Source organism: Channa argus, chromosome 20 (assembly GCF_033026475.1).
Source record: "Channa argus isolate prfri chromosome 20, Channa argus male v1.0, whole genome shotgun sequence".
NCBI lineage: Eukaryota > Metazoa > Chordata > Actinopteri > Anabantiformes > Channidae > Channa > Channa argus.
The window spans coordinates 450,858-466,721 of NC_090216.1; the positions used below are offsets into that span (position 1 = coordinate 450,858).

Consider the following 15,864-nt stretch of genomic DNA (forward strand, 5'->3'; position numbering starts at 1 on the left):
CTCATGTCCATGTTTAAAGTGTAAACCGCTGAGAGGGAAGAAGCATCCGAAGTTGTTAGCCATTCTTTTTCGATGGTTTTTGTTTTGATTCAGGGTTGGGCGAATAAAGCGCGTCCACAGTGAGTTTTTTTTTTTTGTTAAAGCATGTATTGAAATTGTGTTCTTTTAGGTTGACTGTGTGTTTGTTGTATCTGACGTTAAAACAAAACAAGTGCACGCGGGTAAAGTGTATAAAGGGGTTAGCTACTCTTTGCTAATGCTAACAACAAAGTAATAGGATAAATTCTTTTTAACATGCCTGCGTTTTATCTTTTTGTTTGAGTCTGATGTTTATAGCTGAGCTAACATAGTCAGATATAAGACACAAGTCCTCGTGAACGCCGTTCACATTCAACGCTCTCCTGATTGTCCATCCAGATTGTTATAATGTGCATTTTAGAATCCAATCACCAGTATCAACCGGTAATATCAACTGTGTTATTTGAAAGACGTCTTCAAAATATTTCCATGATCCAGGGCAGCTGAACAAGCTGATGTGGGAGGGACTTTGTTATTTAAGAATTTTAGATGGTGCTGTTAAAGAAAAACAGATAATGCCAAATGTTGAGGCGTGCAGATGTTTAAAGCTGTGATCTGTGTATGTGTTGTCAAAGATGATGGAGACTTGTTTAGCTGGAAAGCCAGAGAGAGTTGGACCAGTGGAGGTGGATGACATAAAGAAGGATCTGCTTGGTGAATTCTCTGCTCTACCAACAGAGGTGGGTATACCTGTCTGCAGCTGGACTGTTCATGGTGTTTCTGGAGGTTTTTGATGGTGATTTTTTGTTTTTCTCTCATTAGGACAGTGTTCAGTCACAGTCGGAGAACCTGCAGGTCTACCTAAGGGTTCGACCATTCACTGCAGCCGAGAGCAACAATGCAGAGTCACGGGTAACGCACAGAGCTTTGCACTGGCTGAAATTAATCTGTATTTATTATAGATACAAATATCAAACAGTGAAAAGCCAGGCTGCACCATTATATAAAATTTATTCTTCAAAAAGACTGTTTTACAGTGGCTTTAAAAAGTATTTAAAATGCTTAAATTAACTTTCTGTACTTTTTGGTTTCAGTTTTTGGTTTAAAAAAATCTAACTAAATCTAAATTTGCATAGTTTCCAAAAACATGTTCACACACTGTCATTATGTATTATTGAGTGTAGACTTGGGGGAATGGCAAATTTCTCAATTTATAATCAAATCAATAGCAATAGCAGCAATAAAAATAAATAAACATTGTTATCATGCAACTGTGAATCAGTTAAAAAAAAACTTAAAACTGGTGTAGTATTGAATTCTTTAGTTTTCATCTGGCATTTATAACATTTTCATTCATAAGTGCAAAAATAAATCTGTGTTTTCTCCTCTTCAGGACTGTGTGGTGATTGAGGGCCCAGACACTGTGGTCCTGAAGGCTCCCAGGAGCTGTCAGTCAGCACGACAGAGTGAGAGGTCCCTCCCACAGACGGCACAGAGGTTTACCTTCACAAAGGTGAGTCTGACATCACCTGTCTGTCATCACTGCTACACTGTAGATTTGTCCTGTACAATTACACCAGAGGTTTGTAGTTTTCCAAATCAATAAACTTAATTTTGTGCTGTCAGGTATTTGGCCCAGAGGCCAGTCAGCGGGTGGTGTTTGATGGTTCAGTTCGAGATTTGGTCCAAGATGTACTGGAAGGAGGAAACTGTTTGGTGTTCACATATGGAGTTACCAACGCTGGAAAAACCTTCACCTTCCTCGGTCAGAACTACAACTTTTAGAAGCAGTGTGGTAGTTTAGAAGTAAAATACATTAGTTGCTGGATAAAAAATCAACAAGCAACTATAAAATAATCGATTCAGATTCCAGCTCCTATGTGCCCTGTATGATGACAAGATAAGAAGAAATGTTGGCTTTTGGACTGTTGGCTTTACAAAACCCTACATTTAGGGGTGCCATATTGGGATTCCGCATTTTCAAATGTGTGAATAAAACATGCGAAAAGTAAAGAAATGTGACCTGACTGTAAAGTTGGAAATCATTAGATTGTGATAATAAAAACAAAAGTCCACTGGATTTTCCCTCATACAGTTATAGGATTGTCTTCAGTGTAGTTTAAATGAGTTAAACTTGTAAATTACATATTTTTCTGTTTAGGCTTTTTAGACAAGTTACCAATGGAAAATGCAGTCCACAGTTTTCCACAGTCCAAGGCGTTTGGCCATCTATCCAAACTCACATGTTCAGTTTATTATCAGAGAAAACAAAGAAGTGAAAGAAATGAACACCTTTAAACTGTTTTGTTAGATAACTGAACAAACTAATTTTCTTTCATTAGAGGTTCTGGTGCTTCTCTGACTGTGAGTTTCTGTCTCAGGTCCAGATCATGACTCAGGTCTGCTGCCCAGGTCTCTGTCAGTCATCTTTAACAGCATTGAAGGTCGTTTGTACAGTCGCGCTGACCTGAAGCCTCAGCGCTGCAGAGACTTCAGCAGATTGACTCAAGACCAACAGGCAGCAGAAGCCAGTAATAAGAAGAACCTGCTGAGGTTGCTCAAAGAGGTCTGACACAAATTACAGGTTAAAACTAGTGACTGCACAGAGTGTGGTTGTGGTCTTAAAGGGAATAGTTGGGATTTTGTTTTTTACCTGTTCTTAATTTTAAAATTCAGTACTATTTATGCATATGGAACCGATTGCTGGGCAGTTTTCCTGCTAAATTTTCCTGCTTTCCACGATGTCCGTGAATGTTGTATCTAGAACATGATTGTTAAGACAGGTTGAAAAAACCCAAACTATTCCTTTAATTTGAGTGCGTCTTTGCTTTGTCTCTGCAGAGCGACAAAAGTGTGACATCAAAATCTACTTTTCTTGAAGGTCAGTGACTCTGATTTTATTCTCACAAGATTTGAGCGAAAAGATTTGAGTGATAAGACTAATGTAAAATTAACAATGTTCAGATGTTTTTATGTAAAAGTCCTAATTTATGAATTTCATGTTTAAAACTTAAGGCCTAACTTGTCTTAAGTCAGATTTCTTTCTACCAGATACTGTTACTTGTGTGTCATACAATACTTTGGTCAACATCTGCTGCTTTCAAATGTCTTTACAAATAAATTGGCTTTACCTTGTATGTGTTTTGTTCAGGTTCGTCTCTCACCTCCGACAGCAGTGTGAACAGTGTCTCTGAAGACAGTTTCTGCCTGGATGTCAGTTTAAATGTCAGATTTTCTGTCTGGGTTTCATTCTGTGAGATTTACAACGACAACATCCACGACCTGCTGGAACAGGTGACGTAGCATGTTGTTACTTCTAAATTTGTGGGGACTGTTAATCCAGTCCAGTTGCTCCAAGGGGGCTTTCAACAGACAGCATTTCCATTATGTACCGCAAATATAGGTGTGATTACACCAAATCAAAGACATCAGTTCAAGTTCAAGTCATCAATTCAAGTTTATTTATATAGCGCCAATTCATAACAAAGTCATCTCAATGCACTTTACAGAATAAAGTCAAGACTATAAAGAAAGACGAGGTTGATAGCTAAAGGCTCTGCCTCTCATTCTACCTTTGGAAATTCTGGGAACCAAAAGTAGGCCTGTGTTCTGAAATCGAAGTCGTCTACTGAGATGATATGATGGTATGAGGTCTTCTATATATGATGATCCTGCACATTAACTACATGTTTCAGCACCCTGCCTCAACCAATTTGGTTGAGCAGGTAGGTAAAGATGTAAGAACATCTGTGGTTTTGAGCTGTTTCGGGATAAGTGACGATGAGAAAATCATAAGAGAAACGAGATGACATCATCAGAGTTGAAGGTTCCTTTCAAGTGATGTCATCTGGAGGCATTATTCAACTAGAAGTAGAGATACAGTATTTAGGTAAAGGGAAGTCAAGGGGAAGTTTCATTGCATTTATTTACATGCACTACCCAACATAGAACCAAAAGAAGTTCAAAATCAGTGAAGGTGTCCTTTTTAAGATCCAGTTTCTAACCGCCATTTGCATAAAGATTTTTATGCTTTGTATTTGCAGGTTTTTATTGATTTTTGGGCTAAGGGTTGGTACATGGCAGTATTGGAAAACAATTATGGAGAGACACTGTTAAAAGTAGACCAAGATGTGGCCGGAGATGTTCCATTAAATTTCATATAATTCTAGAAGAGGTCCCAGGTGGAGATTTTGTCACCTGTACTGCCTTTTTAATTTGCTTATCATGGAATCATAAGAATCCTTAAAGATTTATCTCCCTGTAAACACCAGGCAGGGTTCAAAGCAATTGTTGATTTAGATTAACCAGCGACTCAGGTTTTCCAGAACTTTGATCGAGAATGGTCTCACTAATGTGCATTCCCATATGCAGTGTGAGAATGTCCCTTTTTAATTTTTACACTTCCAGCACAAATTATCTTGTGACAGGGTGATAATGTCGGTGTAAAATGTAGTATTTAACTAATATTTATTAGTTAATTTTCCCTGCCTTACAAACTTTTCACAGTCTCTTAGAATATTTACCCACGCCTCTTATGCAAAATCTCTTCTTAAATCTCTTTCCCATAGCAGTTTCAGACTGTGTAAGTCTTTACCTGTCAATTTATTTGATATTGTATAAAACTGGGAGGCTGTACGGCACCCCTGAGGCAGCCTCAAAAAAATTCACCAATGGATCTTCCAGTGTCTTGTTAATTCTTGGGATCTTCTTCCTTTTAGGCCAAACTTTTGGCCTAAAAAGAAGAAGCCTGGTGAAAAGCCAGGAAGAAGCCTGGCTTTTCACATAGACTATAATTTTGCCGTTTTATATAGGTCTCCAATAGTATGTATGCCACAGGAGTACCACTGTTTATTTGAAACGTGTTAAAAATTTACGACCGCGACAACCGAGGTAAAGCTTTAGTAACTACAGCTTTACCTGAAGGTCACTTCAAGTTATTTTAATGCCATATTCTTATTTATTTATTCATTTATTGTTAAAATAATGCCATTTCAGTCTTCAGTAAAAGTTGCTTCAGTTTTAAGATATTGTTAGCTGCCATATTTGTTTAAGCAGAAAAACATGCATGATAAAATACTTTCATACCAATCGTGCTGTATGAATATGTTTTATTATATCTCACAGGATTTGCAGATTTGGCTACTTCAGAACTTTCATACTGATATCCAAAGGTTGAATCATGTAATCTAGATACTAGATACATAGTTACTAGAGAACTGTGATGGTTGCAGGTTTAAGCGTAAACTGTCCAGACTTTGAAAGTCTTAATCTTCAAGTGTGTCCCCACCTCTATACTGACCAGCCATTTCTGCCAGTATCTCTCATCAACTTACCTGTGCAGATTTTACTGTCCAGTAAGTCGCACTAGAAACAGTTTATTACTCATATTGCTACATGATAAATAATCAAATGTACTCATACTCAGTCTGGAAATTGTGGTATGGGGACATCATATATGCTAGTTAGTGTGTAGTGGTGGTGACTATGGAAAATGATCACTACTCCTGATGTAAGAACCTAAACTGTCCTAACAACAAGACAATTGGTTGAGCGACTGATCTGATTGATCTGTGATGTTCAGGTCTCCAACGGACACCATAGGAGGACGGTGCTGCGTTTGTCTCAGGACGTTAAAGGAAACTCTTTCATTAAAGGTAACACTTAGACAGATGTTATTGGCTGTAGTAATGTGTTAGTGAGGATCTGGTTTAGCTTCACTGTGTTAATGTTTCAGACCTCCGCTGGGTCCAGGTGAACAGCTCTGAGGAGGCCTATAGAGTGATGAAGATCGGGAAGAAAAACCAGAGCTTTTCCTCAACAAGATTGAACCAGCTGTCCAGCAGGAGGTCAGCTCACACTTTTTTTCTTTCCGTCTGAAGCACTTTTTATACAATTAGTCTGAGGTCTTTAGCTTTGGAACATGGTTTGATACTCTACAGATACTGTCCTGCATTGTTTATGGTAATAAATGTATGTTGCCTGTCTCTAACAGCATAGTGGACATCACATTAGACCACTTTACGGAAGAGAGAAGAAAGCAGACAAAGTCAAACATGGCAGTTCAGTCTTAAAACTTTTACAATTTCAGTTCTACAGCACATGTGCTGAATATGATCTCTCTTGCTAATTCCAGTCCATTTCAATTTTTTAAGACCGGTAAGGTAATGGAGGCTTGAGGGTCTGCATAGGCAGGAACTGTATTTACAGAGTTTTGCCTCAGGTGCCTCCACAGTGCTAGTATTGATTGTGGGGTGGGGCAAGTGAGAGGAGATCAGTAACAAGGGGTTTCACTCTGTCTCTGCAGCCACAGCATCTTCTCTATTAGGATCCTCAGAGTGGATGATGTCGGAGTTCCCAGAATCCTCGGCATCAGCGAGTAAGTTTTACTTTTCATCTTCTAGTAAGTGAGTTTACAGTCTGCCATGTTTAATGTACTGTAAATGATGGTTTGTGTGTTCAGGCTGTCTCTATGTGACCTGGCTGGCTCGGAGCGTTGTTCTCGCACCCACAACACTGGAGAGAGGCTGAAGGAGGCGGGAAACATCAACAGCTCTCTGCTAACACTCGGGAAGTGCATCAATGCCATGAGATTGAACCAACACGCCAAGTATGATTGCACTGACTGTAATTGGTGAAATACAGTACTCACCACTGATGTAAGCACTGTGATGATTGTGATGACCAATGTCTGTATCTGTTTTCTCTGCAGAATTCAGCACCACATCCCCTTCAGGGAGTCTAAACTGACTCATTTTCTGCAGTTCTTCTTCTGTGGTGCGGGCCGGGTCTCCATGGTCGTCAACATCAACCAGAACGCGTCCTGCTTCGATGAGACGCTAAATGTCCTCAAGTTCTCTGCCCTTGCACAAAAGGTTCTCACACACATCTGAACAGAAACATTTTGGAAAGTGACACATTATACTGTTAGGGCCATAAGTATTTGGACAGCAGCACAGTTTTCTTCCTGTTGGACCTGAAACGACTGTTTGATTTAAGGCTTTGGTCAAATATACTGAATGTTATGTGGAGAAATTACAATAATTTTTATTCATAGATCCATCCATTTGCTCAGAAGTATTTGGGCTTAGGAATTGTTTTATAATAAATATTTTATTGAAAATGTAACTATTATCAAAGCAACAAGAATGCATTCTTGAACTAAATTCAACTGAGCTTATATAGGTTATAACAAAAAAACAAAATAGAACAAAAATTTAAAATGCCCAGGAATTGAATTTATTGATCTATACCCAACAAAACAAAATCACAACTGACTTCTAAGTTGGAGACCACTAAGAATATTTTTACTTGTTCAGGTGGTGGTGTTGAACTCGAGGCCTGTGGTCCTGCACGATGCCACCCATAGCTCAGCCATGGACTTGTCAGTCATAATTGATGAGGCCGACCGGCGCAGGAACGTGTCGGGACGTGGCAGGAAGAGTTCGCTGGTGGCCTGGGAGACAACACTGGAGGATGTGCTAGAGGATGAGGATGAGGAAGAAGAGGAGGAGGAGAGTGCAATGGAGGGAACGGTGCTGGAGGCATGTGGTGAGGAAGAAGAGGACATGACCATGGAGGAAGAAGAGAAGGTATCAGTAAAGTTTAACATTACACGTAGGGTTCCAGGCTCTGCAAGTTTTCCCCAAATAAATATTCTATTAAACAAAAGATTAATACAAATTGGTAAAATAAAAAACTTTGGAGCACTATCTTACTGCTGTGATACACCAAACTGATGCTAGAACAATTCAGTTAATTTCAACTTTATTTATATAGCGCTAGTTCACAGTAAAGTTAACTCAAGGCACTTTATACAATAAATTCAAGACTATACAAGTTTGTAAAGGAAACCCAACAGATCCTTGAGCAAGCCCTAGGCAAGGGTAAGAAGATTTCTTACCTGGGGGTAACCATGCTCAGGGTGGGCAGCTACCTGTGTGAGTAGAAAGTGAAAAAACACCAAGATAAGTGCCTAGAAGCCTAAAAGCATGTAGCAGTGCACTCACTTGTTTCAGTGAGATGGGGAGAAAGAGGAGGACCACGGATATGCAAACTGTAAATAAAGCAGACTTAGCTTACCATTTTCACACCACTCTCATTAACCACAGGTGGTTTATATCTACCTCTAATTGAGGCTGTGTCTAGTAACAGCAGTACCAGTTGTACTGGCATTATTAACACTATAGTATCTTCTGGTGCATTAATTTGCTAAGCTGAACAGCCAATCAGAATGATCTCACTTAAAGATGGGCAGATCCCGACCAACACTAATGCAACATGTCAAATTGACCAAAAAGAAAAGTTGCAGCTCAAATTACAAGAACCAAGAATCTTCATGTCCTCCATAATGTGTTACTAAAGAAGTGTGTGTGTGCGTGTGTCTGTCTGTGCACAAGCAGTCGGACAGGGAAGCAGCACTGCGTTTGGTTCTGGAAGCTCAGATCAGAGAAGAAGTCAGTTCTGAGTTCATGGAACTTTTCAACAAGATGGAGAAAGATTACAGGTAACACTCCTGGCCATCAGGTGACCACATTTACCAGTTTAGTTATTTTAATATTGTATCTAATCGCTTTGCTTGGTTATTTAGTTAATGAAATGTTTATACATGAACAATGGTTCACCTGGTAGCTCTGGAAGCTGGAACAGGATAATTTGAATATTAAAATTACTTGCAAAATAAGACATTTGAGGATGTTTTGGATTCTTATAATATAAATAATATTTCAGAGATGAACAAATCTGAAATTTATTGTTCAACCTCTGATGGAGGTCTGGATAATAATTACCCCTGTGTTTGCGTCTGTGTCAGTGAACGTCTGGAGAAGGAGAGGGAGATCCTGGAGGAACGAGCTGAGAAAAGAATAGAGATCCTCAAAAACCTTGTCAGCAGGACTGTGGACATGTCTGCTGTCAACACTGACAACAGCAGGGTGATAAAAACATTTAGCTAAATTTAAGGCTACAGCCTTGTGCAGTGAGTGGTTGTGTTGATTATATATAATTCGAAATTCCTAACCAGTGATGATTGATCTCTAGGAGGAGCAGGCAGCTCAGCTGGCAGAGATCATTAGCTCAATGACTGAAGACCTAGAGAAGATCAAAGCAGACGCTCAGAGTGTTCACCACTGTCTGACTGATCACACACATAATGCAGGTATACACACACCTACTGCAGCCATATACACACAGGTGCTCTTGTTAACAATTTTGTGGCCTAATAGTAATTTTGGTGGTATGAATTATCAGTAAACACTGCACTTGAGGACTAATTTTCCTGCTACACCTGTGCTTATTTGCTTTCTTTTTTTTTTTTTTAATGTCACACAGTACTTGTCAGTCATGTTGATTCAATTGCTTAAATTGATGACAGGGCAAATCAAATGCGGTGTTGATGTGTTTGCTCTTTGCACGTTGGTGGCACAGTCTGTGCCAAAGATTGTTTATATAAGTTACGAAGTATCACCGTGCAACAATTCAACTTTATCTGTATAGAGCCAATATCAAGGCTCTTTACATAATAAAGGCAAGACTATAAAAGTATTTATAGGAAACCCAACAAATTCCCTTTGAGCAACCCTCAGCAACAGTGGAGAGCACAAAACTCCCTTGAACAGAAGAAACTTCTATTTTCTTTAGAAATGCAAATAATAAAACATTGCTTTACTATGTCTTTGGGCCTCCAAATGCAAAAGGTTGAGCAGGAATAGTGTAAACATGTATGTAAATAGATGCTATCCAACACATGGACTGTGCTTACATGCACTTAAGAAACCTGGTTACTTAAGTCCATGTAAAGACGCTGCTGCAGGTGTTCCAACTATCTTTAGCATATTCACTTTGAGCAAAGATGCCAGAAACTGCTCACTAACTTTAACTCCTAGCTAGCGTTATCTCCTCACTAGGGACAGACAGAGTAACGTTTATTCAACACACTGTTAATTCTAATTCTATCAATTCACTTCTCAGTGAGCTGACCAATCTGAGTCACGACAGTCCTGTAAACCGCAGAGGGTCCATGTAGACAACCATTCACGTCACAGTTTCTGCCACTGACTCAAAGACAGTTAATGTTTTGTAATAACTAATTAATTTAATAATTAACACACTGTGCATCCATAACTGAACCACATACAACAAGTAACTGTGTAAACGTAATATTCAGTCGTAGCACGTTTATTGTTTAAAAAAATAGGCACAGCAAAGATCAGTCGATGGATTTTATATATCATATATTATAATTTATTTTATATAATTTTTCTAAAGAGAATTGCAATTAATTAGAAAATGGTATATTTTTTCCAGCCTCACAAGTACATATATGTTCTTGCATTGACCTTTGACCTCTCTCTGTGTTGTCCTGTACCTACAGAGCTTGAGGCACTGCGATTGGAGAAGCAGCAGTCACATGACCAACTGCAGGAAGCACAGGAGGTAAATTCACTGACTCCGATGACCGAACTTAATGTTTAAATAAAGACTATTTAATGCCACTGTCTGTCCTGCGTCTTGTTCTTCAGACTCTGGAGCAGCAGCGGCAGAAGTTGTCAGAACTGATAGAGATCTGTCAGCAGAAAGACCAAATGATCAACAAACTCCAGGCAACCATGGACAGCACTGTGGAGGACGCCACTAGAGATGTAAACATACACTCTTTAACTATTTTCACAATTAACTAAAAATACAAAATGGTCTCCAATCTAAACTCTTTATTTTTATGATTCCGAAATTGTGTGACCTGTATGATGGATTATCAATAATGTTTGGGTCTTTGAAGTGTCTGTTACACAAAATGAGGCACATGGAGTTGTAAACTTGGTCTTTATCAGTTTACAAAGCAAACACTAGAACAACAGGGTTTATTTATTTAGTTATTACAGATTCCTCCATGAGTTTTCAGTGGCTTTAATTCAGGCAGACCAGTGTGAAGTAAAGTCTTATTTTATCTCAGAGAGCTCTTGTGGAGTCAATCAAGTCGGAGCTACAGAAACTTCAGCAGTCCTGCCACTGTCTAAAGAAGTCAGGTGAAGAGGAAGAGCAGAGCAGGAAACGCCATCATAGTGATCTGCAGGAAGAGGAGAAACGACCAGCCAAGAAGAGAAGTGAGAGGAGGAGATGGAAAGATGGAGTTTTTTTTGTCTGAAACCTTAGTTCTTATTTTACATATTATTATTTATTTTTATTTTTTTTATCGCAGTGGTTCTTGAGGAGGAGATCTGGAGGCTCCATGAGGAAAATGACAAGAAGGAGGAGAGCATCCAGCAACTGATGGAGAGCAGGAGGGAGCTAGAGGAGGAGCTGAGAAAGAGAGAGGCAGAGGTGGAGGAGGAGAGTTCAAGGTTGCGCGATGAACTAAGGACACAAGAGGAGGAGGTGGAGGAGCTGAAGAAGGAGCGGGTTTTGCTGGAGCAGAAGGTGCAAATGCTCACAGGTAGAAGGGGACATTTCTTCCTTTGCACAGTTTAAAAAAATAAATAAAATGATTGCAAAACTCAGATAAATTATGACAAATTCTTACTCAATGTGGTATTTATACAAAAAAATTATTGTGTGGCTTCACAAAATATCTGTAATTGCTGTTCATTTGCACAGATCAGATAGATACTTCATTAATAACTTTATTAATTTGCATTGCAGTATAATATGTATAATACAGTATATATAAAAAGTGTATTTTTAAGCAAAAAACAATACACTGTACATTGTGCAATTTAGTGAAGTGAGCAGTCCTAAAAGCCAGAGACATTGGCTGTACTCATGTGCATATGTAGAAACATTGGTTGTATGTTACAGTTATTGTAGTTATTTTGTGGTGAAATGCTGAAGGTCTGTCTCCTGACACCACAGAGTCATTGTACAGACTAATGGCTGTTTGCAGAAATGACCTCCTCTACAGTTCTTTGTCACAGCGGATTTAAAGAAGCCTCCTGCTGAAGCTGCTCCGCTGTTTGAACTGAGGAAGAGGAACTGAGCTTCCTCAGGAAGTCTGCTCTGAGCCTTTTTGTAGACAGCTGCTATGTTGCATGTCCAGTTATTGAATTGACTTTGCAACTCGTCCTCCTTTAGATCAGAATCTAAAATTCAATCTCACCATAATCCCTTAGATTAAATCATAGTGGGTTTTTCAGTTCTGCTCATTTTCAGCTCATTGAGTTTAGTCCAAATTAAATTAAGATTTCATAAAATGAAACACACTTTTGTTTTCCTCCTCCCTCATGCTCTAGACCTGGACCGCTGTGTGAACTGTGAGTCTGTGTTGGCATCTCTGGAGTCAGAGCAGAGGGAAAATTCCAGACTGACGAAGGAGAACAAAGCTCTGGTTAATGGCATCTTCCAGCTGCAGACAGAGGTCTGGAATCAGTCTCCACTTTATTAGGGATACCTGTACAATGTAATGCAGTCCAAGCATAAACTGTAAAAAGATGTATATAGTGAGTCCACAGTTTTAGTGTATAAATGATTGTTTTATAACTTTTCCCTGCTTTGTAGAAGACCAGTCTTCAGGGGCAGCTCAGAGAGCAGACTGACAAGTCTGACAGCCTATTACAGCAGCTCATTACCAAAAAAACCCACCTCCAAGACCTGGAAAACCAATCAGAGGAGAAGAAAAAAACGATTGATAGTCTGACACGGGAGATGGAGCGTCTGAGAAAGGAAGTCAAGGTTCTTCGTTTTGTTTTTTAACTGTTATCAGTCTGTGCTGATTTTTAGCTTTTAGTGATCCGGATTATAGATCAGTGAACGGCTGTTACAGCTTTATCAGTTAATTTATTACCTGATCTCAGATGACTGATTATATAATTGATTTTTCAGGAGCAGGAGGAGCAGAGCAGCAGCAGTAGTTTCCATGCTGCCTTAGAGGAGCTGAAGAGGGAGAGTCAGGCAGCACTGCAGAGGTCAGCTCAGAAGTCCCAAGAGATCCAGGATCTGCAGAGAAACCAGAGCCGGCTGCAGGAGACTCTGACACAGAGGTAGCTGATCCGTAATCAGTAACAATATCGATCAAGTACTATTATTTTAATATAGAATAGAAACAACAGGTGTTCAAGTCCTAACAGTAAAACTGTTAACGTTTTAATTTTGTCTTTTTTTTATTATACTCTTTTCTCTGCTTGTCTTTTTGTTTAAATTTGTATTCGAGTCATCTTTTTTGTTGTTACTCTGCAAATCTCTACTTTGTCTCCTCTGTCCGTGTCTCTCCTCGCCTTGTCCTTTTTTTGCTTCCATTTCTGTCGATGTGTCCTCTCTCTTTTCTCTTTGAAGTGAGACCAGGTGCTCCCAGCTCACAGAAGAGTTAACCAATCGAAAAGCAGAGTTCTGCCTTCAGCTCCAAAGCTTGAATGATAAGATGGAGAGATTGGAGGAAAAGACGAGAAGAGAGAAACAAGGTAGAATCAACCTGAGTCACAAATTAAGTATTGGTGGTACTTGTTTTACCTGAGTACTGACTTTGTGTACTTCTTCCTGTGGTCAGAACTGCAGCAAATGTTAATTGGGATGGAGAATGATCTTAAGGAGAGTCACAGACAGGCAGAGACTCTGAGAGGAGGTGATTGCAATGATAACAGAACAGAAACAGTCGAGAACATTTGGTGAATATGGAGTCTGACCTGTCTCTTGTCTGTTTTCTCTGTCAGAGCTGCGGCTTCTGAAGGAAGAAGAGGAGAAGGAGAACAGGAATGAGGTGGTGGAGAGGAAGGTGTCTGTGGTGCAGGAACTGACGGAGGTGATCCAAAGTCTGGAGGAGAGAAGGGGAAGGAGAAAAGATATCAAGGCAGGGGAGAGACCAAGGGAGGAGAAAGAGGACAAATCACAGGTCTGATTGTCTTAACAACTCAAGCACATTAACTGATTTATTCTGCTGTTTTTCACCTCCATTTTGTTCTGTGTGCAGAGTCGAGCTGTGAGCCTCCTTCCTCTAGAGGAGAAGCTGCATCCTTCTCCTCTACAGTCCATCATGGCTGCAAAGAAGAAAACCCCCAAAACTGTTGGGAGGAAGAGGAAGAGCTGGGAGTTGGAGGTGTGTTGTTAAAGCCCAAAGACAGACCTGCACACTTCTGCTGTGGGGAGTCAGTCCTCAGAGCTTTAAATGTCTGTTTGAAGTTCAAGTTATAATCCAGTGTAGGTTAGGTTTGGTGTTGGCGAGTCCTCAAAGATGGATATTAAATAAGCTGTGTGTGCGTTTCAGGACTTGGTTTTCAACGAGAACAAGAGAAACAAAGGGAGAGGAAACGGTCGGAACAAACGGGTGAGAATTAAAACACAATGCGAAGAAAAACGCATTTTAAACGTGTGTTTTTTTTCCAGTTTCCTTCTGTGGTCAAATAACTTCTCTGTGCTTAAATATCTGCATGTCTCTGCAGTCTTCTTCTGTAGTAAAGAACAAGAGAGATGAGACACTGGAAAAGCTTCAGGAGTTGATCCACAGTTCACCTGCCATCCTCAGCAGGAAAGGTCAGTGAATCAGCGATGAACAGCTTCATCTTGGTCACATGTTGAATGACAACAATGCAGCGCCATTTGTGGACAGTAAGACAGATGAAGGATGTCTGCTCTTCATTCTCTTAAGCCTTGCCTCAACAAATGATAAAGAATAGGAAAAGAGTTTCTGTCCAACCTCCACATTCTGTATGTGAAAATACTGCAGCAGTAGTAAAAGCTGATTCATAATTATTTATTTATTTATTTTTCAGATCCAAGATTGTCACTTTAGTCCCCCGGTCAAATCTTAATCTAAAGCAGTCCAGTAGGGCTCCACCATCCACTGTGACATTGATGATAAACACAGTAAAATTATCACCTTTCTAACAGTTTCCACTTAAAACCTGAGAAAGCTTGTAAAAGTAGAATTCATGGCAGAGCTACTGTACCTAATAAAGTGGCCAATTAGCGTATAAACCCCCTTAAAATTCCCACGTGAGCTCATGTGACCGCCTCTGCTTTAAATTAGAATTGAAACCTTTATCGGTCATCATTAAGCACATTATTTATGGTACACACGCAAGATGGAATGAAATTCTTCTGTATTTGTGTGACAGTCTGTTTGTCTGTCTTCACTGTGTGGAGGTAGAAAAACTGTCAGAACAAGTTTGTACACAGCTCTGATGCTTAACACATAACCCTTTTTTTTTTTTTTTTTTTAATTTAAAATTTTTTGAAAGTAAAAATTGAAAAGTTCCTGGTTGAAAATGTCACCCCCTGTTTCACATTCAACCTGGATCCATCTGCTATTTTTGATTTGGCATCAAACAGCAGAGGATGCTGCTGCTCACAGTCTGACAGCAGCACATTAAATCTCAGTGTGTGTGAAGTTTCTTTTATTAATTGTAATTTCTTCTTCTCAAATCAAACCCATCGGTGTTGAGTTTTTCATATTGGTGTCCTATGTGTGTCTGAAGCTAAAAACGTCATCGGTCTGGTTAATGGACAATACGCTGAGGAGGCAGTTTCTACAGTAGCCAGACCCCGACGAGGACGAAAGAACCTTTATAAGACGGTCGCTTCTTCTCTGATGCTCGACTCTCCAAACACGGTGAGATAAAGTGTCTGTATTTCTATCTCTGTGAGGACCAGAGCTTAGGCAGGTTGGCTACAGGTCCTAAAAGGCCTTAGACTTTTACTAATATAGTCCTTAAAAAGTGTCTTAAATGTTCTCATGTCATTAAGAATTAGTCTAGTCTATCACACTCTAAAGAACAGTCATTGTTTGACTGTTGCTAGCTGTTACTAGCCAGCCTGCTAGTTAGTTTAACCACAAATAATTTGACAATGAGGATTACTACTGAAAAAGGAAACTACACCGTGTTTTAAACCCGGTTTAGAGCGCTGGATAACACATTCAGCTGGTTA

General features: G+C 39.5%; 1 protein-coding gene across 2 annotated transcripts in view; it reads left to right on the plus strand.

Annotated features, from left to right (window-relative positions):
- The window catches only part of LOC137105445 (kinesin-like protein KIF20A), a 17,600-nt gene continuing 1,736 nt past the window's right edge, over positions 1–15,864 (plus strand). Inside the window, exons 1-31 of one of the 2 annotated variants that reach the window (XM_067487650.1) lie at positions 1–119; positions 654–758; positions 841–930; positions 1,412–1,531; positions 1,645–1,783; positions 2,400–2,584; positions 2,860–2,899; positions 3,170–3,312; positions 5,600–5,672; positions 5,753–5,864; positions 6,323–6,394; positions 6,479–6,625; positions 6,728–6,890; positions 7,335–7,607; positions 8,415–8,521; positions 8,828–8,948; positions 9,055–9,172; positions 10,388–10,449; positions 10,536–10,655; positions 10,967–11,117; positions 11,213–11,446; positions 12,240–12,364; positions 12,505–12,678; positions 12,829–12,986; positions 13,279–13,403; positions 13,490–13,564; positions 13,653–13,831; positions 13,910–14,035; positions 14,204–14,263; positions 14,379–14,469; positions 15,414–15,547. In XM_067487650.1, coding sequence (XP_067343751.1) covers positions 654–758; positions 841–930; positions 1,412–1,531; positions 1,645–1,783; positions 2,400–2,584; positions 2,860–2,899; positions 3,170–3,312; positions 5,600–5,672; positions 5,753–5,864; positions 6,323–6,394; positions 6,479–6,625; positions 6,728–6,890; positions 7,335–7,607; positions 8,415–8,521; positions 8,828–8,948; positions 9,055–9,172; positions 10,388–10,449; positions 10,536–10,655; positions 10,967–11,117; positions 11,213–11,446; positions 12,240–12,364; positions 12,505–12,678; positions 12,829–12,986; positions 13,279–13,403; positions 13,490–13,564; positions 13,653–13,831; positions 13,910–14,035; positions 14,204–14,263; positions 14,379–14,469; positions 15,414–15,547 — 3,822 coding nt within the window. In that variant the 5' untranslated portion in view covers positions 1–119. The remainder of the gene's footprint in view (positions 120–653; positions 759–840; positions 931–1,411; positions 1,532–1,644; positions 1,784–2,399; positions 2,585–2,859; positions 2,900–3,169; positions 3,313–5,599; positions 5,673–5,752; positions 5,865–6,322; positions 6,395–6,478; positions 6,626–6,727; positions 6,891–7,334; positions 7,608–8,414; positions 8,522–8,827; positions 8,949–9,054; positions 9,173–10,387; positions 10,450–10,535; positions 10,656–10,966; positions 11,118–11,212; positions 11,447–12,239; positions 12,365–12,504; positions 12,679–12,828; positions 12,987–13,278; positions 13,404–13,489; positions 13,565–13,652; positions 13,832–13,909; positions 14,036–14,203; positions 14,264–14,378; positions 14,470–15,413; positions 15,548–15,864) is intronic. The other variant, XM_067487651.1, reaches the window with a different exon arrangement.